This window comes from Pogoniulus pusillus, chromosome 11 (genome assembly GCF_015220805.1).
Source record: "Pogoniulus pusillus isolate bPogPus1 chromosome 11, bPogPus1.pri, whole genome shotgun sequence".
Taxonomy (NCBI): domain Eukaryota; kingdom Metazoa; phylum Chordata; class Aves; order Piciformes; family Lybiidae; genus Pogoniulus; species Pogoniulus pusillus.
Window position 1 is genome coordinate 11,117,490 of NC_087274.1, and position 27,947 is coordinate 11,145,436.

The following is a 27,947-nucleotide window of genomic DNA, read 5'->3' on the forward strand; positions in this document are numbered from 1 at the left end:
TTCTTTTCCATAACAAGTACACAAGAAGACTTGCAAGGGAGTAAAAAGGTGGTCGTGGGAACAGAATTTGTAAACAAGTGCCATAGTGGAGCTGTGTAGCTAAATGTAGTGGATGCTCCTTTTACCAGGGGGGATGTCCTAGGATGGTTTTGTTGAGCATGTAGTAGAAATAAGTCTATGGACTCATCAACCTTGATATAATACAGGGATGTGTTTCTGTGTAGCCTGCTATGGTGAGCAGACACTGACAGTGAGAGGAGCAAGGGCTGCCAGTAGCTGGAGAGTGATAACCAAGTGATCTGTGGTCCTTCAGCTCAACAGTCAGCTTCCTCTTAGAAAGATCCAGTCGGTGAAAGCTTCACCTCCTCTGTTTCAAGCAGTTTCTTTCTTCCTGCTGCACCAAAATCCTCACTGTAGGAAATAAAGTTTGTGAGTGGAGCTCTTGCTATTAAATGCTCTCCTCTAAGGTCAGTCATCTGCATGGTTGTAGGCTGTGGTAAGTGCTTCTATCCTATGTGATCTGTTACTCAGAACTGAAAGCTGCACTTTCTTGGTTGTGAGGATGGTTCTGCTTTTCCCACACCATGTGACATACCACTCAGCCCTTGTTTGCCTTTAATCTTGGATTAGTCTGGAAGTGCAAATGTAAATGTGGGTAAGAATCCCATGACCAGGGTCTGCAGGTCAGCACTGATAATTTGGTTGCCTGAGATAGGTTCACCCCCCGTGCTACAGAGGGGGTCAGCCTATAGCTCGAACTTCAGTACAGCTGCCTGAAATGTCAGATGTGGCTTCCATGGTGCACTTACTTCATGTGACAGCTTATGTGAAAGCTGTGAGATTGTCCTGACTGAAGGAGAAGGCAAGAAAATAGGCTGTTGAGCCAAGAATTACCAGCAGCTTTCTTACGACTCAGCACTCCTCTGCAATGAGGCAGGGAGACTTTGAGGCAACTTTTCTTGCTTGGTCTGCATGTAACTCCACTCCTAGCACCTGCCTTAGCTTTGTGACATCTGATACCTGTCTTAGACCACAGTGCTTTGTTAGAGGTCACATTGAACTCGGGAGCTGCGGGAGCAGCCAGCTGCTGAATGCAGCCACTTGTTCTCTGTCGAAGCAGTTGCGCCTTGCCACTCGATCTGAGTGAGTCTAGGAACTGATTTTTGTGTAAAGTGCATTTTGCATTTGTGAAGAATGGGTTAAACAGGATCTTGTTTTTACAGCTGTGAGGTTTCTGAAGAGAAACCTGAGTGAACTCTGAGTGTTTCCCTCTGAGTCTGCTAATACTACTTTATTTTGGTAGCATTTTTCAAATAGTGCAAAACTGCTACCCACTAAAATAGTGATGCTGCTGTGTTCAGTCCTTAATAACTTCGGTTTTCTATGTTTTCTGCTCTGCAGATCATGGCTAAAGCAAGGGTGGCTTCTCCTTAGAAGACATTAGTAAGGAGACTCTGTAATTACATTCCACTGATTGTCTTTGGTCACTAATATTGAAATAAATGCTGCTGTGTCTTAGGGAGATTTTGTACTGACCAGCCACCAGTGCAGGCCTCTTTGTTTTGTCTCTGAGTTGATGGCATCATGTGGCTTGGACAATTAAATCTTTGCAAGAGACTACTACTTAGTGAGAGAGAGAGAGGAATTTGAGTTTCTTACTTGAGCTAGGCATTTAATCTCTTTGGCCTTAGGTTGTGAGACCTGATTATGAAGATAACAGTGCAGACCACAGAAGATGTTTTAGCTTTGTCCAAGGTTGCAGCCAGAGTGATGGTCTTAGTGTCCCAGGGTGATTGTCTTAGTGTCCCAAGACAGGACTTTGCTGTGAAGCAATTATATATAGAATCATAGAATCATAGAATCAACCAGGTTGGAAGAGACCTCCAAGATCATCCAGTCCAACCTAGCACCCAGCCCTAACCAATCAGCTAGACCATGGCACTAAGTGCCTCATCCAGTCTTTTCTTGAAGACCCCCAGGGACGGTGCCTCCACCACCTCCCTGGCCAGCCCATTCCAATGGGAAATCACTCTCTCTGTGAAGAACTTCTTCCTAATATTCAGCCTATACCTACCCTGGCACAACTTGAGACTGTGTCCCCTTATTCTATTGCTGGTTGCCTGGGAGTAGGTTCTTGTTATCCTAACCCACAGATGCAGTTGGGTGCAAAACCATATGCATGATAATGTGTTAAATTTGTAATTTGAGGGTTGATTTCATTCTTTTTACCACATCTCTTCTTTGCTAAATTAGGTGAAATAGAGTTACTGCTTAGCAAGTCACAGTTGTTTCATTGCCAGGATGAAACATTGTGAAAAGCTGCGCGGTTCAGCAGCCTGTACTGGAGAGAGCTGCAGTGTGGTGTTGGGAATAACTTCGTCTTTGTGTGAATACCTACGGCGCTTCCATGGAATGATGAGAATTCTTACCTTTTCCTCTTGTTTTCTTTTCCTCGCTACCCAGGTGGTTTTTCGGAAAGATCCCTCGAGCAAAGGCTGAGGAGATGTTAGGCAAACAGAGACACGATGGTGCCTTCCTCATCAGGGAGAGTGAGAGCGCTCCGGGGGACTTCTCCCTCTCAGTCAAGTAAGTAATGCCCTGGAGCAACTGTGTGTGGTAATCAGGCCATCTACCGTTCATTTGGACTGTGAGGTGATTGTCGATGCCGAGGAGCAGGAGTCATCTTCCAGATGCCCTGCAGCATTCCTGTTTTTCCAGTGATACTTATTTATTCCTTCTCAAATAGAGCAACTGTGTGCGCTCTGGTTTATAATGAGCTTACAGGGCTGAGCCATGGCACATTGCTGTCTGGCTGATGTAGTCCCAGGTTTGGTTTGTTGGTTTGTTTGTGGATCCCATTCCTCCTTACAGACACGAAATGTGTACTTGTTTTCTGCTCTCCTCCTTCATTCATCTCACACCGTGTAAATTCTGTCTTCTCTCTGGGTAGCACAACACCTCCAAGTATGTTTTTCACATCTGCTTTGCACACATTTTAGGGATATTCACGTTACCTAGCACTGGGACATGAGCTGTGGAAACAAGGGCCTGTTCCCTCTCTCACAGGTGCATTTCACATTGCTAGAGCCTGTCTAAGAACAGTGAAGCGAGGAGGAGCAGTTCTCATCCTTCATAATAAGTACTAGAAGTACTGGTTGTTAACCAGCAGGCATTCCTGCTAGGTAGCTGTGGCCCACACAATGCCAAGCTACTTGTCTTCCCCATCTGAAGTCACAGTGAAATAGAGGTGTTAGGAGCTTCAAAGGGTGTACGGAATAATCAAATGCAAGTTAGAGGTGGGAGGGATTCTGTCCTCAGCAGCTGATGTTACCTTTTACATTTTCTATAATCTTCCTCTTTCCTAACAGAAGTGAAAAGGAGTTTTTCTTTAACGTCCTTAAACCAAATTTTGAATATTTATGCACAAGTCCTACTGTTCTCTATTTTCTGTGGCTACCAGTGATTTACTGGGGCTTTTTTCCTGGTCATCTTTTGTCTGCAACCAAGTGTTTTGTCCTTCAGTACAGCAGTACTGAATCATGCCAACAAACTGGATTAAAGCCATTGGTTATTAGAGACGTTTATTTCTGTCTGGGATCCAGTATTCAGAGCTGGAATACTAGATGTGAATGAAAGCTTCATTCCAGAAAGTGCATTCTTTGAAGCAGCACAGTTGTGGTAGCAAAGCTCTGCCTGCCTTTTAGCTTAGTGTTGCCATCTGGTGGTAATTTCTCAGTTGAATTTTTTTGTCGTTGTTGTTTTGTTTGGGGAGTGTTTTTTGTTTGTTTAATTTTGAGAAGTGTTTTTCCTAAACAGTGAATTGAAACGGTGAGAAGTTTTTCAGATTGAGAAAAAGAGGGCAGAGGTGGTAGTCAGGAGATGTTTCACATTACCTCTGCAGCCAGTGTAGTGTCTTCATTTTCAGCCAACATAGAAGCCTTGCATGCCAAGTGGGGAGCAGCTGTCTTCTGGTTTCAGTGGGTTTGAATGAAGTAAAAATGCTGATGTACCAATCACCTGGAAATTCCCAGTGGACCTCTGCTGAGTTCCTCTATATTCGGGACAAAATGTTGGGAAAGTAGCTTCTAGTGTGTGCCATTACTTGCCAGAAAGAATTGTTGACACACAAGTGAAGTTGCATCCCCTTCTGAGCATTGGAGGCTCTTAGGAGGGATTGTTCTGCAAGGCAGTTTTCTGCCCAAGTCCACACTGCTTAGGTCCATGCTGTCTAGGACTACACTGGGTCCACAAGAGGCACTTCAACCCTCCATGTGGCAGTGTTTTCCCAGCAGTTTTCCTATAATGGGATTGATGCTTATGGATTGCATTATCACAAGAGCCAGTGGTGCCGTGTGAGGGAAGGACTGAGACTGAGAAGTGCAGGATCATAGCAAGAGCAGCACAAACCTAAATTGCTGTGTTTGAAAAGCTGAATCAAAGCATTTATGCTGCCTGGACTTCATGATCTTGTATTTGGGAATGTGGAGTGGAAGGCATCATGGAGCAGCTACATCAATGTGACCTTGTATTTGTACTGCAAAGGCCGTGGCATGTCCCCATGGCATTCTGTGCACTGCCTTCAGTGACTCAAGTGACTGCTTATGTACATCAAGAAGCCCATGCACGGGGTGCCAGTGACATGGCAACATCATATAAAACAAAAAACCTGAAACAGTTCAAGTTATTAAAGATGCAGAGAGTTGTGACATCTCCTTTATGAACAGACCTCCAACTTCTGCAAATGCAAGTGGTTTGAAAAGCTGGTTTTAAACTGAAGTCCTTTTGTCAGAAAAGGACAGGTAAAGCTTGCAGGATTTGCTTCAAACTGCATTCAGGTCTTGGCTTCTGTCTCTCTGATCATTGATTTCTGTAAAATGCAATTGACAAGTGGTTTTCAGACATTTTTTTTTTTCAACAACTACCAACTGGTATCTATATTACCAATGTCACTGTCAATGTTCATTGTGCCCTGAAGGACCTTTTTGTGCTGATGATCCCAGAGAAGAAGTCTTCTGTGACTAAGAGTATGCTGGTTTGTGCTCTTTGTCTTTTCCATACAGGTTTGGAAATGATGTGCAGCACTTCAAGGTGCTCAGAGATGGGGCTGGCAAGTATTTCCTCTGGGTGGTGAAGTTCAATTCTTTGAACGAGCTGGTAGATTATCACAGATCCACATCTGTCTCCAGGAACCAGCAAATATTTCTCCGGGATATTGAACAGGTGCCACAGGTAAGAGAAATGTCCTTGTAGAGTTCACTGTTCAGACTTACAGCCATGGTCTGAACTGGGATTGCATCTTGAAGTATAGCAATAAGGATCAAAATGCATCTTTAGATCCTGCTCCTAGAATCTCAGCATGGTGCAGATTGGAAGTGACCTCAGGGGATCATCCAGTCCAAACGCCCTGCTAAAGCAGGTTGCCCAGGATCACAATGTCCAGGTGGAACTGAAATCTCCCCAGAGAAGGAGACCCCACAGGCTCTCTGCATAGCCTGCTCCAGGGATCCAGCACTCTCACAGCAAAGTTCTTCCTTATGTTCAGGTGGAACCTCCTGGCTTCTAGTTTCTGCCTGTTGCCACTTGTCCTGTTGCTGGGCACCACTGAAAATTCTGGCCACATCCTCTTGACCCTTTCCCTTGAGATATTGATAAGCATTGAGCAGGTCTCCTCTTAGTCTTTTCCACTGGTAAATAGCTGGGTGTCTGTGCAGAGCCTACTGAGAACTCTCCCAGATCTCCTTTTCAGTTCTGGCAAACTGCTGCTGATGCTGCTTGATCTCTTGGGTTGTCTTCACCTTCACAGATAGTGCTGCATGGAGGTATCTGATTCCTGTGAGTTACAAATGGGTTTACTCCTTTCTAGGACATAGTAAGAAAGGATGGTTTAGTTATACTGGTTCATAGCCAGAACTGTATCTCTCAGCAGACAGGGAAGTTTTGATCCTGTTTTTTCCTGAAGAGGTAGTTACAGGTAGCAGCATATGGAACATCTCAAGCCTTCTGGTTTGGATCTAGTTAGTGTTGAGAGAAACTAAAAACTACACTTAGTGCCAGCAGAGCAGCTTGTGCTTACCTAGCTCTTTGTTTTGTTCCATTTCCCAGGGCAATCAGAACTCTATGTTGCAACTAACTGGATTTTTCTTCCATGTGCAGCTTAAAGACCAGGGCTGTGGAATCCATGCTGCTCTCCAGGTGCTGTGGGCATCCTTTGCCCCAGCTTGTCTGCATTACCAGTCTGGACTGTTTGGTCAGTGATAGAGAGGATGAGAAAGCAGCTGTCTGAGAATGACAGGCATGAAGATACCTTCTTAGCCTCATGATTTTAAGAGTAGAAGTGCATTTTAAATGAGCTGTTGACTTCACTGTAAGAATGCAACTGTTTGTTGATGAGGCAAAATGAGCCATGGCAGAACTTCTTGATACTGGAAAGTTTTAAGGCAAACATCTTGTTTTTAGGGGAAGCTTTGTGTATCATGTTGTGTATTTAACAGGGGGGTTGGAGTGGATGATCTCCAGAGGTCGCTTCCAACCTCCATCATGCACTATCACTCTAAGATGTTTTTGGTTTAATTCTGATTTCTTTTTAATATTTTGTCATAGATCAGTTGCTAAAGCTCTAACCATATTACACAAACACACCCTGGAGGTGTTCAAGGCCAGGTTGGACAAGGCCTTGAGCAACCTGCTCTAGAGGAAGGTGTCCCTGCCCATAACACATGAGGGTTGGAACTCAGTGATCTTTAAGGTCCCTTCCAACCACCATTTTGTGATCATGGTGTTAGGTAGGTTAGTAATATCTGTGATGTCAGTTGGTGAAAACAGGATGAAGGAGAAAAAAGCCTTTTGTATTAAAACAGAGTACAGATTTATAGCAGGTCATGAAGACTGGAGAGTACTGGGCAAAGATCTGAGTTACTACTGCCTTTAGTTGAGCTCTTTCACAGAAACTTTACTTTTACAGACTATGCTCCCCTTTTTTAGCATCTCCTTACAGATGCTGGAAGTTGGCCTGCAGGGAAATCATATAATTGGTTTGAAGATCTTTGAAGATTGTCCAGCTCTACCATTTTCCAGGCTGGTGCTAAACCATGTCATAGAATCACAAAGTGATTTGGGTTGGGACCTCCAAAGGTCATCTAGTTGAACCCCCTCTGTGGTAGGCAGGGACATCCTTAACTAGATAAGGTTGCCCAGAGCCCTGTCAAACCTCACCTTGAATATCTTCCAGGGATGAGGCCTCAATTACCTTCTTGGGTAACCTGTTCCAGTGTTCCACTACCATCATGGTTAAGAACTAACATCCAATCTAAATCTGCTCTTCTCTAGTCTGAAGCTGTTGGCCCTCATCCTATCACTATAGACCTTTGTAAACAGTCTCTCTCCATCCTTCTTGTTCCTCAGCACCACATCTCTGAGGCTTTTAAACATCTCCAGGGATGAGGATTTAACCACCTGTCCCAGCCTCAGTGAAACAAAGCAGCCCAAATGTTTGCTGTTGTTAAGCTCCTGCCTGAGGGAGAAGGTGTCTGGAGTGCCGCATATGATCCTCACATGATCCTCACTTTATGTATCTTTGTCTTCTTTCAGCAACCCACATACGTTCAGGCCCTGTTTGATTTTGACCCCCAAGAGGAAGGAGAGCTGGGATTCCGCCGTGGAGACTTTATCCAAGTCCTTGACAATTCTGACCCCAACTGGTGGAAGGGAGCCTGCCACGGACAGACGGGCATGTTCCCACGCAACTACGTCACCCCAGTGAACCGGAACATCTAGAGAGAAATATTAGAGATTATTTAAAGAGAAACAGTAAATACACATACAGAGCCTAACTGCAGCCAGTGACCTAACATCACACGGCGATAAAACCTGAGTCACCTTTCTCCATGAGGTGATCTTCCTTCACTCAGTACGGAACTTCAGGGGCGGGGCAGGGGGGGAAGAGTTCAACTCACACACCAAAACTTATCTTTAAAAAAGAAACAAAAGAGAGAGAGAAAGAAAAAGAAAATAAGACATTTCCTCAGCTGCTCCTGGGTTACCCCCTTCATTCACTCTTCTTGTTTTCCCCTCCTCCTCTGTCCATCAGTGCATGAAGTTTTTAATGCCATATAAAGTCCTAGCCATGCAGTTAAAGGAAAAGGGAGAAACTCTGCTGGTATTTTCTCTCTCTGCAAACGGTCTTCATTTGACATGAAGGGATATGAGAGAAGAACCAAACCCACAGTCCTGCCTTTAGAGAAAAAAAAAAAGCAAACAGAAAAAAAACCAAACAAAAAAAATTCATCAGTTTCTGCTTTTGCCTTCAACATTCAGCTCTTCTTGCCTGGGAAAGATGAGGTGTTAACCTAATTTTTGTCTCTTCTCCTTTGGCACTTTCTTCCGAAGCTCAGCAGCTTCCAAGCAGGGGAAGGGAGAAGAGTTGTGTGGCTTTCTGTTTAGTTTTTGTCTTCTTTTCTTTTAATTATTGTTTTTTTGAGTCACAGAGCTGCTTTGAGAAACTCCAACGTACAATTGAAGTCTGTTGATGCTGTGCTGACAGCTCTTTTGGTTTTTCTTAAAGGTGTACGGTTGAGCACATTCTGTAATTTTTTCCATAGTGCCTTTCCCTTAATTTCTTTTTTATTTTTATTATTCTTAAGTTAAAAGGACAGTCCAGAGCTTTTCAGTGGGGTTTTTTCTGCCTATGTGTAAATAAATACTTGGGGGGGGGGGGGGGGGGGGGAGGGAAGATGTAAAGGAGGGTGGGTTTATCAATGGACATTTGAGCAAAATCTCCAAATGGAGATGGAGCTTTCGTCTTCAGATTTGTCTTTACTGTTGGAACTTCCCTTATTCTGAGGAAAGTAAAATCAAGGTGTTCCAAGTGGCAGCTTGAGCTGCTCAGAGTTGAGGAGCTGCAACCAGGAGCTTCAAATAAGTAAGAGGAAGGGAGAAGTTGCGACCAGGGAAAATGAGGAAGAATATTCTGGGGAGGGAGGGTTAAAGGGGGAGTGTTGGGGGAGGGAGGGGGGGAATTTGATAAATACTAGCCCTGAGATGTCCTGTAAAATGTACATTCCTTTGATGGAAAACTTTCTAATGCAGAGAAACCTCAAGAAATAGTGCTTGAAAAAAAACAACTTTATGCTATTAGTGAATGTTTCTACGTGATGCATGTAATCAGCCTGTCTCTTTGGCCTGGATAGGGAATATTTGCAGTCGTGTTACTGTTGAGAAGTGGGGTTGGCATCACTGTTCTCCAGTTTCTCCTCCCTCCTCAGGTCAGTGTTACTGTTGAAGTAGATATTTTTTTTCCCCTACCCCACTCCCCATTCACAGCAGGCTGTGTGATGACTGTAATCCCCACCCCGCACCGTAATGGCATTTCTTGTGGCCATTTGCTCCTCCACCAGAGCAGCGTGTGAAATTAAATTGGACGGACAGGAAAGCAATCAAGCCACAGCGCTCTCTGTGCCAATCTTCAGTTGCATTCTTGTTCCTTTTGATGGCCGTTTGGCTGGAGCCCTTCACCCCACCAACGAGTCCAAAACCTGCAGCGGAGATCTCCTCCCGCCCTGCCCAGGCACGGGCAACCTTTTGTTGGAGGGTGCCTTTTTTTGTACTAAGTGTTACAAATGTTTTATTTCTGATGGACTTTGCCTTACACTTTTAATTTTCCAGCAGACGAAAAGAGAGAGCTATCCTGTAGAGCATTACTTTCTCCCCCCCTCTCCTTGCTAGCTGTCAACTCACTTTCTTCCTTCTTTGTAAAGTGATTGGAAAAAGGAATCTATGGCATTCTACACCTGGACCATTTGATTGTTTCCTTATTTTGGAATTGGTGTATATCATGCAGCCTTGCAGACATACGTCTTGTGTGTGTGTATATATATTAAAAAAAAAATCAGTGTTTAAATAAAAAAAAGGCCTATGTACTTAATCCTTTAACTCTGCAGCAGCATTTGGTAGATAGTAATTAACTGTGAATAATAAATATACATTGAATTCTTCACTTGAGCATCTGTCTTGTTATTTCAGTTAACTAACCTAAACACAACTCTCTGAACTAATTTGGAGTATGTTAAATTGCCATGGGAGGGAAAAAGCTGTAAAGTGTGCTCTGGCCTGGTGTGCTCAGACTCTTCAGTGTTTAGGATAGATTTAGTTCAATCTCAGTTGGGCAGCTCACTCCAAAAAGGTGCTGGAGCCATCTGGAAAAGAGCAACCAAGCTGTTGAAGGGCCTTCTACATGAGTCTTGTGAGGAATGGCTGAGGGACCTGGGGTTGTTTGGTCTGGAGAGGAGGTGGCTGATGAGAGACCTCATAGGGTCTCAGAGGAAGCCGAAGACAGGTGGGGGTCAGTCTTTTCTCACATGGCAACAAGTGATAGGACAAGAGGAAATGCCCTCAAGTTGTGCCAGGGAAGGTTCAGTTTGGATTTTAGGAACAGTTTCTTCCCAGAAAAGGTTCTCAGGCACTGAAATAGGCTGCTCAGGGAGGTAAAGTCACCATCCCTGAAAGCATTTTAAAAACACGTGGATATGCTGCTGAGGGAAGTGGTTTAATGGCAGCAGTTCAGCAGTAGCAATGGGATTGGGAGCTGTAGGCAAGCAGTTGGACTTGATAATCTCAAAAGTCTATTCCAACCTCAACAGTTCTGTGGTTCTGTGGCTGGGTTCATTGCTCTGTTGGGTTAGTGGAGAGCAGTGTCACTTGGCAGCTGTGGCAGTGCCAGTAGCCAGGCAGGGGAACAGGAATGATCATGTCCCTTCTAGGATTGAAGACCATGTATCTATCAACAGTGGGAGTGCAGCACTGCTCTATTTCCCTGGAATCTCTTTCCTCAGCTTTTCACTGAACTGTTTGTGTGCCCCTGCAGTACAGACTGTAAGGAGCCAGTGATGGGGAAGAGCACACTAGTTACTTATGGAGCAACTCAACGAAGAACAAAGGAGAAGCTGGAGGTGTGACTTGTGGAAACACAACAACCATGGCTCAGGCTCTTGCTCTGCTTGCTCAGTGCCTCATAGATTGTTTCTGCTTCTGCTGCATGAAGAAAGTGCACTGCTCCACTGTGCTAACAAGGTTTGTGGGCAGGTTACCTGCCAGGAGCCGCCAGTCTTGGCTCCACAGCTTCTCGGCCGTTACTGATGATCAGAGCTTGTGAACTACGTGCAGAAGGAAAAGGCACAAAGGAGGGTTTGGATTGGTTGTCAACAATTGTCTTGGTGATTCTGCTCAAATAGAGACAGTCAAGGAGGCTGTGGTTGCTTGGGAATGCCTGCCCTGGGTGTGCTATTGTTCTTGGTTGGCTGTTGTGTGGAATCAATACAAAGCCAATATGCAGCACGGGTTGGAGCTCATGGCTTTTTTGTGATGCTGTGACAACACCTTTTGCTTAAATTGCGTTATTTGTGCTTTAGGTGCCTACTGCAAAGTTTAGAACATCTTCCTTTAAAGAGAGAAGAGAAATGTCTGTTGCTGCTGTGATTGTATGAGGGCAAGGCCATGGCGGCAGCGCTACTGTCAGTGTCCTTTGGGGGTGGCTTTCTTTCCCCTCACCAGCTTGGGGAGAGGGGAGCAGCAGAGGGGTGCTGGGCTGCAGGAAGAGCCCCGATGCCCGCTCGTTTCGCCGCCAGCCGGGGCGCAGGGCCGCCGGTGCAGCCGGTGCAGCCGTTGCCGTTGCAGGGTGCCAGGCGCTCGGCTGCCGTTCCCGCCATTTCGGACCCGCGCCCCCGGGGCAGGAGCGGCGGACTCCGTTTCCCAGCGGCCCCGGCGGCGCGCAGGCGCAGCGGGGCCAGGGGCGCCGGCAGCCAGCGGTGAGGCGGCGCGGCCGGGCCCGCCGCGGGGCCCCGGCAGTGTCAGCCTCCGGTGCCTACTGAGGGGCTCGAAAGGAGGAAGGAGGCTATCCTGGAGTGCGGGGTGTTTGTGGAGCGCAGGGGAGCTGTGGCTGTTCGGTGAGGAAGGGGCTTTGGGTGAGGAGGGGGTCTCTGTTGTACTTGGGAGTGGGAAGGGAGTGTCTCTGGCTCTTGGGGTGCGGGAGGGGTTTGGGCTGAGAGGGATCTCTGTGGCTTTTGGGGTGAAGGAGGGTGTCTCTCGCTCCTGAGGTGAGGAAGGGATTTGTGGGCTGAGGCTGTGTAGACTGTTGGTGTGGGAAGGAGCCTCGTGGCTTGGAAGGGCTCACCGAGGCCCCTGTCTCCGTGCCCAGGCTGCGGGGACGCCAGGCAGGCATGGTGGGCTATGACCCCGAGGCCAAGTGCGTCTCCACGGTGGAAGCAGCCGCAGCGGGATCAGCGTCTGGCTTGGTCACTCGGGTCCTTGTCAGTCCCTTGGATGTTCTCAAGATCCGTTTTCAGGTACCTGCCTCACGGCGTTCTTGGGGACGGGGGGGTGAAGAAGCCTATTACAGAGTAGCTGGTCATGTCCTGGGTGAACAGGTCACTTGTGCAAGCAGGGAGCACTAAATCTGCTGGGCAGCCTTCACCTGCATTGGATACAGGTTATGCAAGGTAGTGTCCTGTGTCCACTGCTGCTCTTTATCTAACCTGACTTGTGTGTTTGAATGGGATCTTGTGTTTTTCACAGGTTGTTCTCTCTTTAACTGTTTTTCTGAGTGGGCTCCACTATCTAACTGAGTTTTGCTGTCATCCCTACTGATTACATTTGTGTTGCATTGCAAAGTCTTATTCTTTTAGAGCTCTGTGTAAGTAACATCGCAGTCAGATGCAGATATGATGCTGTGGGCAGGCAGAATGTCATCTCCCAGACTGGTTGGCTGTTAGGGTTGTGAATTCCTGAACTGGACACTTGAGTCTCATTGAAATGTGACATAGAATTGAAAATATTTGCTCTGTTTTCCTCTAGCTACAGATTGAGCAGCTTTCCTCCAGAAACCCAGGGGCTAAGTATCATGGCATCTTGCAAGCTGTACAACGCATCTTTCAGGAAGAGGGCTTGGTAGCCTTCTGGAAGGGCCACATTCCTGCTCAGTTCCTTTCAGTTGGCTATGGAGCTGTTCAGGTAAAGTGACCAGACATCATCAGCACGCATAAACAGGGCTCTGCTTTGCCCCTATTCAGACTAGATGCTTGGGCAGGTGCAGGTTTACCCTGTACTGATGCAAGCCAGCTGCAGTCTCACAGATGTTTAGCTGTACAGATCTAAAGTTAATATTGCTGAGCTCGTGGAGCAGCCTGCCTGGCCAGCCTGGAGCACAGCAAGAGCAAACTGCGTGCAGGCTGTATCAGGTGTCACAGACAAGCCCTGTTTGTTCCTGACATTTAGCTGTTCATGTCCCAGGCCTGTGTAGTTTTTTTGCTTTGGTTCATACTGTCACCTTAACCACAAAACCTAATGAAGCTGCTGAGAGTGTTTTAGGCAACCTTGTTGTGCTTCATTTGTAAATAGTAGCAACATGGTTTACAGGGAGAAGCTGAAGGAGTAGTGGACAGCGTAGCTGTAACACAGCAAATGTTCTTCAGGGCACACAGAGTTTTTCTCAGTTCTAAAAATAAAAGCCAAAGGATTTTTTTTTCTCCATTCTGAATGCGAGCTTTAGCAGAAATGTAAGGGATCAGAATAGCCCAGAGTAGCAGTACTCCCAGGGCTGCTGGGTGCTTTGTACAATGTATCCTTTGAGCGCCTGCTGCAACAGGTTGCAAGCTGGGGCGGAGTTCTGAAGGACACAGAAAGAAGGTGGGCACAAGCGGCGGGTGGAGCTTTCTTGGTGCGCGGAGAGGAGTGGAAGCTCGGTGTGGTTGGTGAGGCTCGACTCCTTGACCTGTGTGTGTTTGTTTCCCGAAGTTCATGGTATTTGAGAGCCTGACCAAGCTGGTGCACAACGTCACCCCATACAACGCCCGCGATTCCTTCGTGCACTTCGTCTGCGGTGGGCTGGCTGCCTGCACGGCCACCGTCACGGTTCAGCCGGTCGACACGCTGCGCACCCGCTTTGCTGCCCAGGGTGAGCCCAAGGTATGCCTTACCGTTCTGTGAGTGCGATTACCTCCCACAGCACCAGCAGTATTTCGCTCGTGTGAGCACGGGAGGCTTTGAAAAGGCCATGGATTAGTCACAGAATGTTAGAGGTCAGAAGGGACCTCCAGAGATCATCGGGTCTAACTCCTCTGCTGAAGTAGGATCAGCTAGGGTAGGCCACACACGAATGCATCCATGCAAGTTTTCAAAGTCTGCATGGAAGGAGATTCCACAACCCTCAGGGCAGCCTGTTCCAGTGCTCTGTCACCCTCACTGTAAGGAAGTTTCTCCTCATGTTGAAATGAAACCTGTGTTACAGTTTGTAGCCATTGCTCCTTGTCTTATTGCTGCAGGCCACCAAAAAAAGTTTGGCCACCTCCACTTGACACCCACTTCTCAGATATTTATACCCACTGATGAGATCTCCTCTCAGTCTTCTCTTCTCTAGATGAAACAACCCCAGGTCTCTCAGTCTCTTTCCACTGAGGAGATGCTCAAGTCCACCAGTCATCCTCATTGGCTCTCCATTGGCTCTCCAGCAGGTCCCTGTCATTCTTGAATTGGGATAGCCTAAGGAGCAGGTGGTGTTACTGGGCAGCATTTGCAGTGCTGCCAAGCTGTCCCCTGTGCTGTTGACACAGCTTCCTTAATGGTGTTTTGCTGCTCCTGCTTGTGTTTGACTCCTGACAGGTGATCCAGAAGCAGAAACTACCCATGTCAGGATAACTCAATTTTAATTTCTGCTGTTGGCCATTTATAGCATGTACACCCCAGGCTGTAGAACACTGTTTGAAACTTTCCACTTGCAGAGAGACACGTTTGGATAATAATGGGGATGATGTTTGAAACCAGTCACCTTTCACCTGGATTTCATGTTCTTTTTTATGCAAGAATTGATATCCATGCTAACTAGGCTTGTAATAACTAATCTCTTATGACTTAGCATCAGAGTTGTTTCATGTTTGTGACTTAGCCTGAGTAGAATCACAACATATATCGGATACATTTTGTTGTAGAAGCAGTGTGCTGGTTTGAGGCTAATTGGAATATTTTAATGAGATAAATTAGATTACTAGCTGTGAAAAGAGCTGCTAGAGAAAAATAAATAATCATGTCTGTGATGCAGGTCTCAGGCCACAGCTGTCAGCTTTGTGCCTTGTTTCTTCCCCTCAGCAGCACAGCTTGGCCCTGGGTACAATGACGGCCCAGGCAGAGCTGAGTGGCATCCTTTGGTTATTCTCTTGTGGCTCAGAGGTAGCTTGAGGCTGTCAGCTTACTTGTAAGAGTCGCAAGTGCTTAGCCAAGGATGCTGTGTGACAGTGTGCACAGTCACTTGGTTCATCTCTTCATGCTGAAAACCAGCCAGTTGTATTTTGGGCAGTGGGAAATGCCTGTCCTCATGACTGGAAATTACTGACTGTTGGTTTGCTGTTTTAAGCCTGTTTTGCTAGATCCAGTCTATTTATTCTCCAGATCTATCACAACCTCCGCCATGCAGTGGTGACCATGTACCAGACAGAAGGGCCTCGGACCTTCTATAGAGGTCTGACCCCCACAATCATTGCTGTTTTTCCATATGCTGGCTTCCAGTTCTCCTTCTACAACATCCTGCAGCAGTTTTCTGAATGGGTGCTTCCAGCTGAAGGAAAGAATGGAGGTGAGCACCTGGCCTCAAGTTGTGCCAGAGAAGTTTTAGATTGGACATTATGAATATATTTTTTTTCTCTGGAGGGTTGTGAAGCCCAGGAACAGGCTGCCTAGGGAAGTGATTGAGTCACCACCTCTGAAAGTGTTTAAAAGCTGTGGAGATATGGTGCTGAGGGACATGGTTTAGCAGCAGACTAGGTAATGTTGGGTTAATGGTTGGACTCAATGATCTTAAAGGTCTTTTCCAGCCTAAACAGTTCTGTGTGACCTCGAAGAGCCTTTCTGTCTTTTTCTTGTGAAAAATGATTTTTTTTTACTTACCTCTCGTGAGCTTGATCTCAGAACTCCCTGCTAATATCTTTTTTCCTCTCCTTGCTCTGCTTCTCAGGCAATGTGAAAAACCTTGTCTGTGGGAGCTGCGCCGGAATCCTCAGCAAAACCCTCACCTACCCTTTCGACGTGTTCAAAAAACGACTGCAAGTGGGGGGCTTTGAGCAAGCCCGGGCAGCCTTTGGGCAGGTGAGAAATGTTGGAAAGGACTGAATTTTGTGAGCATGGCTTTGCATCGAGGCAATCCAGAGCCAGTCCACTGCACCAAAATGCAGTGATGATTCGCCATTGTACCTGTTGTGTACATAGTTGGGTTGGAAGCTCCCAGGGAACTTCTGGGACCTGAGTATTTGTTTCATTTAGTAACAGCAATAGCTTCATGAGTGAGATGGGACCATTTTATGATGCTGTCCAATATACTTGCGCTCTGCCTTCTCATCCATCTCAAATAGATTAGCTTTCAGAGCTGGTGATGAGTTAGGCAGGCACGGGGGTTTCAATTTACTTTGCTTTTGTAGTTACAGGTTGGTATTTCTGATTCAGGACTAAATTATTAGCAGAGCATGACTCCAGCTTTATGCTGGGATCACCTGGCTGTCAGGATCCTTTTGCACTTCATATTTTGATACAGGCAATGGACACCAAGTGCTCAGAGTGTCTTATGTATCAGAATATCCTGAAATTCAAAGCAAGTTAAATACTTTCAGTACTCTTTAACACTATCCTTACCACTTCAAAGTACTCTCCAAGACAAATAGAGGAGGAACTATCTCTTTTTCTCTGAAATGTTGACATTTTCTTTTCTTCCTTCAAATTCCTTGGATCTGAGAAGCAAATCAATCTGTACCTCAAAAAGAAAAACAAACCTTTGGGGTAGGAATTTGAAGTCTTAACCCATTACACTGGATGCTTTTCCAGTGAGGTACAGAATTTGTTCTTAGCATTGATGTGTCACAAGATGTTAAACCTTCACCCTGTGACATGGTGACATGCAGGTGGCTCATTAAAGGCTTCTCAGTGCTGCAGCTGTCTCTTCTTTCTGTCAGAAAACTGGGAAGTTGTCCTTCCTTAGAGAGCGAAGGAGATGGAAACCAGTAGCAGGAGGAGTCTAATCAGATTCGAATCTGAAATCATTCCTTCTCAAATCCATGCCATAAATAATTGGTGCTGTGGTATCATAAAGATTTTACAGGCATCCAATTACAATGATTTGCATAGGCCAGTACCGGTGGCTTTGCCTCTACCCCACTCCACAGACTGACTGAAGCTTTCAGTTCTGACAATAGTCAGCAAGGCATCTCCAGGCTGCATGGCCAGGTGATGTTCTAGAGGTGTAGTGTGGGGCTGTCTCTGCTCTTTTGCAGGTAAGTTGCGCTGGAGTTTTCTCATTTGACCTTCTTGCTGTGTCTCTCCCAGGTACGGACGTACAGGGGTCTCCTGGACTGCATGAGGCAGATCTTGCGAGAGGAGGGCCCGGGTGGGTTCTTTAAGGGCCTCTCACCCAGCTTGCTGAAGGCTGCTGTCTCTACTGGCCTGGTCTTCTTCTGGTATGAGCTGTTTTGCAGCCTGCTGTTTGCCCTGAAGAGCACCGACAGCACTGCAAGGAAGGAAGGCTGAAAGGGACGTGTGTGGCTATCTGGTGTGCTCCTGGAGGAGCAGAAACTGGGCTTTGCTCTGCCATGAGCGTGTTGGAAACATCAGAGCTCCACCAGCCTGTCGGAAATCATCTCCTGGGACCAAGCAGAAGGAGAGGGTGACTGCAGTTCTGCAGAAGACCATGAACTGCTTTGCTGGAAGCTGTTCAGCTGAGCACTTTTCTCTCTGTCTCCCCCAGTATCAGCACAGATTTGGTGGGGAGAGAGAGAACCAAGAAGACACTACCTAGCAGAGCCTGAGCTCTCACAAGGTACCAGCTCAGGTGGGTGAATTCCTGCACTTGCCTGGATCACAGAGGTGGATCCTGGCCTAGGTAGTGCTGCGTACCCAACATGAAGCCATTTTGTGTCGCTGTACCCGCACAGATTTCTTTCCTTGCTCCCTGGCCTGCTGTTTGCAGCACCTTCTCTCTGTGTCGCACAGGTAGCTCTGTCCTGCTGTCATGAAGTCAGTTCCACCTCCTTAATGTGCACAGCTTCTCACTTTGCCTTCTCTTTGCTGCCAGCTGCTGCTTCCTGATGACCACTTGCTGGCTGCATGCCCTCAGCCACCTTAAACACAGAATCCAGTGGCTCATGCTGTCACAAACTTTCTTTAATTCTGGTGAGCTTGATTGTATTCTAAGTGCCCATTTCTCTTCCTTTCTGTCTTGCCATACATCCCTTGGGGTCCTGCATTGCCTCAGTCACACTTTTTCCAAGTAGACCTGAAGATTAAGAACCCCTCTTTAAGGGGATTCAACGCACAAACCCAATTCTTACTTCAGGGTTCTTTGCTTCAATGCAGGGAGTAAAGAAATGCTTTACAGAGTCTTAGAGATATTTAGTCTAAGTTAGGATAATGAAGGGAAAAAAATCCTGTGGAAACTACTAAATGTAATTTTTGTTGTTGTTTAATAGCACTTGGGAATATTTCTAGCAAGTGTTTCTGTAGTGGCCTCAAAACATTTCAGATCCTCAGTCCTGGGGTGGTGTTAAGGGATGAAAATGTTTTGACTAGATTGAAGTGAGAGGACTGCACATCACACGGGAATTGGTTCGTGTGACATGGTGTTTGACAAGGAAAAGATGATTGAGTTAGAGATGGAGAAGTGTTTTTCTGCAGTTTCAGTGGGCTTTTGAGTGTCTAAAGCCCCAGGAAAACAACTCTGATTTACGTAACAGGGGAAAAGAGGAAAATTACTTTCTTCCTCCTTTTTTATTCTCTGTTTTTTCAAGCTGAGCAAGGTGTGGTTGGACCAGTGTGTGGAAGGCAGACATCAAGGGAGAGGCACTGTGATACAAAAGCATGTTAGTCATCTGGCCAGTGGTGGATAGGGCAGAGCAAAGGCAGCTACTCAGAGCATGGTTTGACAGTTCTCCTCTTAATACAGTGCCTTTCGTGGCCCTTTTGCAGTATTCAGGGTGTTAATCCCCAAAGGTCTGGCCAGATTCCAAAGTCACCAATTCCATTCTGTTGATGCAACTTCTGGGGATTTTGAGCATATCAGTGTTGCTCACTTATTCTGAGCTATTGTGAGAGGCTTTTTCACTAGTGGCTGAGATATTTAGAGAGATCTCTTGCAAGCCCAGGCCAAATGACTGCATCTGCTGTGGTCTGAGATCTTGGAGTGCAAAGAGGCTGTTTCACTGCAGGTGACAGGCTACATAGAATTTACTTGGCAGCATCAGTGGCAGGAGACTGATAAATGTGAGCTTCAGAGGGGTGGTGTTAGCTGCATGTACTCTAAAAATGGGCAGGTTTGCTTGGAGGAGAAAATATGAATGAAGTTTCTCAATCCTATTGGCTTCTTCCTGTGTTATTTAGGCTCTTCTGAGAGTCCTCTTAAATCTTCTTAACAGTGTTTTGACTTTGTTTATTGTTCACCTGTTTTTGTTGGAAAGACATCATAACCAGCATGAACTTAGCTTCACGACATCCTCCTGAGGGACAGGAATGTCTCATATGAAAGAGGTGCAAACAGGTTGAGATTGTTGCTGCCTGCTGATGGAGAGGAATGCTCTCACAGCTAGCAGCCACAGCACTGGCCACAGCAGGAAGTTTTCTGTGCTGACCTGGGCTTCCATAGGAAATTGGGACCCGTCCATCTTCTCTAAATTTTACAAGACTCTTTGTTTGTTTTGCCACTTCATCTCAAAGAGCCGCTGTTAAACTGCACAAAACAGGGGAAGACTGGCAGGAACTCAGCAACCTCTGCAATAGGAGATGAGCTGCTTAGGTAGTCACAAGGTAGAAGAATAGAGGGCAAAGTGCTCTGCTAAAGTGATGTACCCCAAGTGTGTTGTGGAGCTTGAGGTGATGCAGGCAAACAGCTTTAGGGGTGAGTAACTTGGCTGCTCTGCAGAGAGGGTGACAGTGAGCAGTTTTTCCTCTCTAGTCTTTTCCTCCACTCCTCATTAAATGAGCTTGCCTCCATCCAACAGATGGCAAACCCATGAAGGCACCTGCTCTGGTGAGTGAAGGAAAAAGAAGTGAGTACCTTAGCTGTACAGCATTAGAAGTTGCATCTAACAGTTGCTTCATCCCTGGCCTCTGGTCAGCAGCATCTCTCATACACCTTTCCAGTGCACTGGGCTAATGGGAGTCATTGCAGGGGTGAGGATTCTAATGGGAATGTTGCCTTCTCTTGGGACAGGAGTTAGTGCAGAGCACTAGGAGGGCAGGTCCCATTTGTGGTGCTGCTCTGGCACAACACACACCCTGTGAGCTAAACCTAGAATCAGAGAAGTGGAAGATGGGAGAGGTATGCAGTCAGTTTGTTCTGTCGGGACAGATTTGCTCTCAGACTAGACAGCAGCTCAGTTTGAAGTGACTCCACACAGTGGGTGACTCACTGTGAGACTGCATGGAGCTTTCCCGTTGGGATAGCTGGGATCTCACTCTGACGTAATCCTATCAAGTGGGCATTATGTTGCCTGAAGTTCACCTCACAAGCTGCTCAGCAGTTGCACTTGTTTTCTTGTAGTGCCTTTTACCACCAGAGCATCCAAAAGCACTTTAGCAGCAGGCCAAGCACTGAATGCAAGTTGTGCTGTAGTTGTTGGGGGAGACTCACCATCAGCACACCAACGCACAAGTTCTGTGGTGAACACTCCATGTCCTCATCTGGATCACTGAGTTCCTACCACAGTCCTGTTCTCAGGATGCTCATTCACAGCATGGTTTGTGAGAGAGAAATGAATGTTTCACAGTGGGGCTTGGAGTAGATTGTGTTTAATTCGGGGTGAAGCTTTTCTTGTGACCTAGAACCTCTGCGGTGTTTTGCTGGATCTTCTGCAGCTGCTGTTGTCTGTAGGCAGCCGAGCACGATGCGCACAGCACCTGCCTGCCTCTGAGGAGAGGTGCATTAAATGTTTTGTTATGCTCCTGTCTGGCTGTAGTTTGGTTATTCCTTTCCTCTAGTGTGCAGGCTCAGCTGGAGCTCCCAGGACACCCCCATAGCTGCCCAGAATACGGGGCAGCAGGATCCCTCTGCTTTTCCCTTCCCAGCACTGGCTCTCGTGTGCTCACCACCAGCAGGTAGGGCTGTCCCCATCTCCTCTGTGGTGTGAGGTGAGTAGGTATTGTTGTTGAGAGCCACCACACTGAGGAGGATGAGCCGAGGAGGTCTGTGCAGCCCCATCCCATCACTGCCCCACTCTCAAGAGCCGCGGCTGCTGCTCCCGAGCCCTGCACCCGAGGGTGATGAGTTCTGGATTTGTTTGTATGCAGCCAGGCCCCGCAGCGCTGCAGAAAATAAACTGCGGGATCTGCTCTGCCTGAGGCTGTTCTCTGGTTTCAGCAGCCCGGCTACTCTAAACCCTTCGAAGTCTTCCCTCCGAGGGGTCCTCACGGCGAAAGGCGGGGGAGTTCAGCGAAACGGGAACAGTGCGCTGTGCCCCATGCGGCTCCCCTTGCAGCGAGCTGCTTCAGGCCATCTCCCCTCAGCTTTTTAGATGGGATTTTCAGTGCCAGCCCCGTGCAGCCTGTCCTGGCCCCGAGGGAAGGGCGGGTTAAAGGCGGCTTTCACCCGGAGAGCCGCAGCTCTCTGCGGGGAAGCCCCGCAGGGGACTGGGACAGGCGGGTAAGTGCTTGGCGGGAGGGACCGGCGAGTAGCCGGCAGTGCCTGGGGGGCTTCCCTGGGGTGCCCAGGGCAACGGCCGAGCAGCCAAGGGGTGGCTGGCCGTACCTGGGAGTGCTCGGGGCGCAGGAAAAGGAGCCAGGAGGCAGCCGCCCGTGCCCTGCAGGGCTTACTGGGGCGATCCGTGGGGGCAGGCGGAGGCTCCGGGGACGATCCCCGCGGGCCGCCGTGGCCCGTTGCTCGCAGGCGGTGGCGCTGCGCCGGCTGCAGCCGCTCTCCCGCCCGTCCCGGCCTGTCCCTCCCCCGGCTCAGGCGAGGAAATGACCTAAGAGGAAACCTGGGCCGTGCAGGGAGGGAGCGGGGCCGGGGCGGCGGGGCCCGGGACGCTGCGGCGATGCCCCGGTGGCCAGAGGACCCAGCGGGGGCGGCCGGCAGGTCGGTGGGGCTGCGTCCGGCTCGCCCTGCCCCGCACAGGGGCACCGGGGGTGGGATATTTTCCCCGAGATTCGCCGCTGCCTCCATCCTGGGGGCCCTTGGGCTTATGCTGCCCTCAGAACCGGGGCTGGGCGGGGCAGCAGCGGGGGTGCCCGGGGGCCTCGGGTGGCGCAAAGCCCCTGCCAGGAGACCCCTCGGCGTTGGGCGTTCCGTCTGCGGCTGGGCGGGGATGGGATGGTGCTCCCAGACGGCTGGCGGTGCCCCTCGGGTGGGTGCTCAGGGGCGGCAGAGCAGCCTTGCTGCTCCTCTCGCTATCCTTCCTGTGGCCGGGTGTGACCCTGCAAGCTAGAACCGGGTCTGGCCCAGGGTGCCGACCCCAACCACGCTCATCTGTGGGACAGCTCCTCTAGTGGGGACCACTTGCGGAGGAGGAATCGGTACCCACGGGTGCTGCTGTGTCCGGTGTCACCCACTGCCACCAGCCGGGTGGTCCTGGTGCTGCCAGAATCTCTGGTGCAGACGAGGCCTGGCAGGTTGTGCTCAGACACTGTGGTTTGCTCCGGGCGGGGTTATTTGGCACAGCAACTCAAAGCAGCCGTGCCCTGTCCCGGGAGGCCGTGGGGAAGGATGCTCCGGGAGGTGCTGGGCGGTGGCAGCAGTGACGCTGCCAGACGGGCTCGGGCACTTCGTGCTCCACTGTGCGCAGCGCTGAGCTCCCGCCGGGTTCGTTCTGTTCAGAGGGGCTGCTGGAGAGCAGGGGCTGCTCTGCCGGCACTGCGCAGGGGTGTGAGTGCAGATCCGGAGGGCAGAGGCGGTGCTGAAGGAGGAGAGGTCAGCTGGGAGAGCGTTTGCCAACCAGACGTGGCACAGAGTGCGCCCAGCTGCTTGTGAGCCTGTCTGGGGAGGAGAGCTCTGTGTGGGTCCCCGCATAGATAACCCTGTGCAGGTGAGAGCATCGCTGCGAGAGCAGTGGGAACAGGTTGTCACCAGTGGGGCAGGGGCTGCTCTGGGCCTCGTGGGGAAGGCAGAGATGGGCCTCTACCCACCAGCAAGCTCTTATTTCTGCTCCGAGCATCTACCTGTTGTGCCACAGCTTCATGGCAAGTGGTGCGTTGGAGGGACTGGGCTGCCTGCCTGCAGCTCATGTTCCCTGTCCCCTGCCTCTACAGGGCCATGGGCTGTCAACTGTAATCCGGGTAGGGACCTGCTTGCAGAGAGGGATGAGTAATGGCCCAGGAATTTCGACGAGCTGGCAAAACTCCTTTAGCCAATTGCCTTCTGTTTGTGCTGCTGGCCTGGCCAGCCCAGCATTTTGGACCCAGCCGACCATCTCGTGTGCATGGCAAAGGAAGCCCTTCCTCTCCGTGCCTTGTGTATCTCCTTGCTGTCTTTGATGTAGCTTGAAGAGTAAGAAAATGAGAGGCTCCTTAGAAGCACTGTTGGTGCTGCAGAGCTGTGCTTGACTGCAGGGGATGAGATGGGAGCTGTTGCTTTTGGGGGTTTGGCTGCAGAGCTTACAGTGTCTCACCAGGAGCTGAGGGACCCTGACCCAGATGTGCTCTGCTCACCCTGGTGAGTTGAATCTTTAGGTGCCAGCTTTCATTCTTCCCAGGCTTTTGTGTGAAACCAGCAGAAGTGGTGTTTCAAAGGCTCAAGGGAGAGGCTGCATGGGGTGCTCCTGTGTGTGCTTCCCTGGGCTACAGCCACGGAGAAGCCTTCTGAGGGGAGGATGGGATGTATTGGGACTGCCTTGGTGTGCTGTCTGCTTTGAATCTGCAGTAACCAACTGCAACAGGGGTTTGTATCACAAAAATGTAAAGGCTCTGAAGATGGAGTCCTATCACAGGCTGGTAGGAAACAAGGCCTTAAAAGACGTGGGAGTGAGGCTTTACTCAGATATAGGGTTGGAACTGGTTGCTCTAATAACAGAGGAGTTTTCTTGGGGGTGGGGGTTGTCAGGATAACAGCCAGTGCTGCGGCAGGAGATGGGATTTGCTGGGGGGAGCTCCACCTCTGTGTCCAACTAAACTCTGCATGCTCTCTCCCCAGGGACTGTCGCTAGCCCCTCCATTGCCCTGACTCTCGGCCTGAGGAATCCAGTCATGGGGGAAACGGGCAAGGAGGAGTACAAAATACAGTCATTCGACACTGAGACTCAGAAGCTGCTGAAAACAGCCCTCAAAGGTCAGCAGGCCTTGTTCCAGCTCCTCTGTCATGGGCAGCTTGGCTGGCAGATGAGGCTGGATGCTTGGACCCCTTTAAGGAACACCAGTTGCTAAGAGTAGAAAAGCTGTTTCACAAATACCTTTTGTCCCTGACTGGGTCCAGCTGGTGTATCTCCTCAGGGGAGGTCTTTGTGTCCTGCTTCTTCTTGCCCCCTCTCACCTCGTTGGTGCCTCATGTGCAGCTGATCAAACTCAGCCCCTGGTTCTCACTGGGGGGGGGCTTCTCTAATTTTAGGGTACTCCTCTCTTGTTCTAACAGTATCTCTCTCCACACCTGGCCTCTCACCCCTTTCCAGTGCCTAGTTTCTGCTCTCTGCCCCTCCCAGCTGCAGGGCCACCTCATTCTCCTGGCCCCTGGAGTCTCCTGCTCAGGAGTCACATCTCTATTTGAGCCCAAGGGGAACTTTGAAGGACTGCTGGGATTTCAGATTCAGATCAACTTCTTATTTTCTGTACTATCTTTGTTCTTCCATTGTTTCTCTGTCATGCTGGGTGTGTCTTCATCCTGGGAGGACCACTCAGCACTGATGATGGTATCTCTGAAGCAGCTGGTGTGTGAGTGGCTGTGACTCTTGGTGTTGGAGTGAGCATGAGGTTTTGCACCATATAGCAGGGTTTGTACCTTGGTTTCTTGCCAGTTACCCCAAAGCAAGCAGGGAACAAGGGGTGCCGAGCCCTGATATTTTCTTCTCTCTGCAGACCCCAGCAGTGTGGACCTGGAGAAAGTGGCCAATATCATAGTGGACCAGTCCCTCAAAGACTCTGTGTTCAGCAAGGAGGCAGGGCGCATCTGCTACACCATCATCCAGGTGAGAGCTCCTCGTGTCCACACCAGGAAACACTTCAGGGTTGTCCCTGGGCTGGACCAGGAAGGGCTTTGCCCCAGACCTGTACTCTGTCTCCTCAGCCAAGTTTTCCTCTTCTGACGCTTGCTTCTTGCAGTAGCAGCATCCAGGGCAGCAACCAGCGAGCACAGGCAGTTAGCTGCAGCTTTCCTGCCTCTCTGGGCCATCACAGGAGGGTTTCTGCAGGGCCCTGCATCACCCCAATGGCAGCATACCCCTGCCCATCTCCCACCCCCATTTCATCCCTCCGTCCTCCCTCCGTTTTTGTGGGCTCACAGGCAGAGAGCAAACAAGTTGGGCAGAGCATCTTCCGGAGGAGCCTGCTGAACCGGCTGCAGCAGGAGTACAAGGACAGGGAGGAGCTGCGCAGCCGCTCGCTCCAGGCGTGGATCTGCTACGTCACTTTCATCTGCAACATCTTCGACTACCTGAGGGTAAGGAGTCAGAGCAGGAGCAGCCAGCCAGCTGCTGCTGCCCAGGGCTGCTAGAAGAGCCACCAGGTTGGATAGGCGTTGGATGGAGCCCCAAGGCTCAGCACTGGGGGCTGCAGCTGGTTCTCAGCACGAGGATGCTGCTGGAGTTGGTGCTAGCCACAGGCAAGCAAACAGGCTTGGGGAGGCAGAGCCACCTCTGTGAACAGTCACAAAGGCTGAGCTTCCTGATGTTTGCAGTCCCCTGATTGGCCTGATCCCAGATGGCCCACAGTTTAGTTGCTGTGAGGTGCTGGGGGGACCCGTGGGTGCTCATGCAACTTCTAGCCCACATTCTGGGTTTGTTTGCAAGCCCTCACTGCAGTGTGTGCTTGGATGCCTTCTTGGAGTAGATGTGAAAACAATGCAAGTAGAGCTGCAGGCAGGAAAAATGCTGTTGCAGCAAGTTTATTTCCCTTGCTAACAATTGAAACTAGATGTTTTCTACACCATTTGTTCAGCTGCTCTGGCTGATGGAATCCTGACTGTCTGCTCTCCTGTGTAAATCCCACCAATTTGGCAGCACAGATGACTTCTGCTCTTCTCCTTTATAGAGCAGCAAGAGAACAGCTCTTTAAAATAAGCAGAGACTCCCCTCTTTTTGCCCCTGAGCTGACCACAGCTCCTGCCTCCCTGCAGGTGAATAACATGCCCATGATGGCTCTGGTGAACCCTGTCTATGACTGCCTGTTCCGGCTGGCACAGCCTGAGAGCCTGCAGAAGGAGGAGGAGGTGAGTGCAGGGAAGAGGAGCTGCGAGTGCCCCCCTCGGCTTGCCAAGCATCAGGAACGGCATGGCCCAGGGGGTGCAGAGGAGGGAAAGCTGCCTCCCTGGTATGTCCTGGAAGGAGACACCAGGCAGGAGGCTTTGCAGCCCAGAAGGAAGTAGGATGGAGGTGCTGGTTGTGACTCCCTTGCCCAGGCTGCACGTCCTCCCTCGGGGCATTGGACTTTCCAAGAGCTTTAGTTCAGCCACTTCCCTCTGTTCTTTTTGAGGCATCTCCTTGCTCCAGCCTCAGCCTTGCCATCATCTCTTGCAGGATACCCTGCAGGACATGAACACTTTTCCACTCGTTGTGGGTGCATTTCTATGGGAGCGTTGTCTGTGACAAGGATTTCAGGATGTGCTTTTGTCAGAGACATTCAGCTTCTCCTATCTCCTGTCACAGTGACTTGGGGGAGGCAGAACGATAGCCTCTGGGAAATGCAGAACAGAGGGAACAGGCTGAGCTGATCCCTCAGTGACTGATGGGGACCTCCACAGAGGTGCACCAAAGCTCCCTTTTACGTGCTCAACCAGCTCCTCTTCCTCCCCAAGGTGGACTGCCTGGTGCTGCAGCTCCACCGCATAGGCGAGCAGCTGGAGAAGATGAACTCCCAGCGGATGGATGAGCTCTTCTCCCTCCTCCGAGACGGCTTCCTCCTGCAGGAGGGGCTCAGCTCCCTCTCCCAGCTCCTGCTGCTGGAGATCATCGAGTTCCGAGCCGCCGACTGGAAGATGACAGACGCTGCCCAGAAGTATTATTACAGCGAAGTGACAGATTAACCTCTGCAGCAGAGGGGGAGAGATGTCCCCAGCACTTTCACCAGCAAGCTTCATACCAAGTTTGAATTTCTTTTCACAATAATGTTTTTCTAGCACCTCCTGTAAATAGGATTTATACCGGCTAGAGCCTCCGGGCAGGTAACTGTCAGGCTGCCACTGGGGCTGGCCTGGCTTTGGAGGTTTGGAGGGGTGGGAAGGGCAGGGAACGTTTCACCCTGCAGCTTCTCCTCCCGCTGATTTCTGTCCCAACGCTGGGCTACTGCCAGCAAAGGACATGGAAGGGCTTTGAGTCAAACCAGCGTTTTAGATGGGTGTTGAGGAAAGCAGAGGCTAGGCTGAGGACGTTTGGGTTCACCTGAGCACCAGCAGAGCTGTGGGAGGCAGAGGGAAAATCTTTCACAGCTCAGGTTGCACCTGCTTGTCTGGGACAAGTCACAGAAAACTCAGTGGCCTCACAGACAGCTCATCCAAGTGCTGTTTCTCCCAGGCTCTCTTTCAGGCGTGCTGGCTGCACCTGCACGCACACAGCCTCCCCCACAGGTCACAGCCACCAGTACCTGCCACAGGGCAGCCTGCAGCTTTTCTAAGTTTTATACAATAACTGCCACGTGTTTTTTTCAGAATTTAGCAAGTTTCAGCTGTGGTTTCTTACAGGAATGGGAGAGGAAGAAAGGAAATAAATAGTCTATTGATTTTTTTTTCTAATAAAGAGTTTCCCACTACTACTGCACCCTGCTTCTTCCCAGAGTGATTGGCACTGGAATGGGCTGCCCAGGGA

General features: G+C 49.4%; 3 protein-coding genes across 6 annotated transcripts in view; all 3 read left to right on the plus strand.

The window, feature by feature from the left end:
- The window catches only part of GRB2 (growth factor receptor bound protein 2), a 54,682-nt gene extending 46,853 nt beyond the window's left edge, over positions 1 to 7,829 (plus strand). For all 3 annotated transcript variants that reach the window (XM_064151051.1, XM_064151053.1, XM_064151052.1), the window contains exons 4-6: positions 2,464 to 2,586; positions 5,061 to 5,229; positions 7,588 to 7,829. In XM_064151051.1, the coding sequence (XP_064007121.1) occupies positions 2,464 to 2,586; positions 5,061 to 5,229; positions 7,588 to 7,773 (478 nt within the window). In that variant the 3' untranslated portion in view covers positions 7,774 to 7,829. The remainder of the gene's footprint in view (positions 1 to 2,463; positions 2,587 to 5,060; positions 5,230 to 7,587) is intronic.
- Positions 7,830 to 11,783: 3,954 nt separating this feature from the next.
- On the plus strand, positions 11,784 to 20,960 carry SLC25A19 (solute carrier family 25 member 19). Its single transcript, XM_064151054.1, has 7 exons — positions 11,784 to 11,936; positions 12,188 to 12,335; positions 12,844 to 12,999; positions 13,783 to 13,953; positions 15,430 to 15,613; positions 15,992 to 16,122; positions 17,350 to 20,960. Exons 2-7 carry the CDS (start codon positions 12,210 to 12,212, stop codon positions 17,548 to 17,550), a joined length of 969 nt encoding a protein of 322 aa, XP_064007124.1. The 5' UTR covers positions 11,784 to 11,936; positions 12,188 to 12,209; the 3' UTR covers positions 17,551 to 20,960.
- Positions 20,961 to 21,630: 670 nt separating this feature from the next.
- On the plus strand, positions 21,631 to 27,899 carry MIF4GD (MIF4G domain containing). Of its 2 annotated transcripts, none has more exons than XM_064151061.1 (6): positions 21,631 to 21,652; positions 24,134 to 24,268; positions 25,009 to 25,118; positions 25,433 to 25,588; positions 26,264 to 26,356; positions 26,942 to 27,899. In XM_064151061.1, exons 2-6 carry the CDS (start codon positions 24,187 to 24,189, stop codon positions 27,167 to 27,169), a joined length of 669 nt encoding a protein of 222 aa, XP_064007131.1. In that variant the 5' UTR covers positions 21,631 to 21,652; positions 24,134 to 24,186; the 3' UTR covers positions 27,170 to 27,899. The 2 variants fall into 2 exon arrangements, with proteins under 2 accessions (XP_064007131.1, XP_064007130.1); XM_064151060.1 differs by lacking the exon at positions 21,631 to 21,652 and adding an exon at positions 21,959 to 22,084.
- Positions 27,900 to 27,947: the final 48 nt, after the last annotated feature.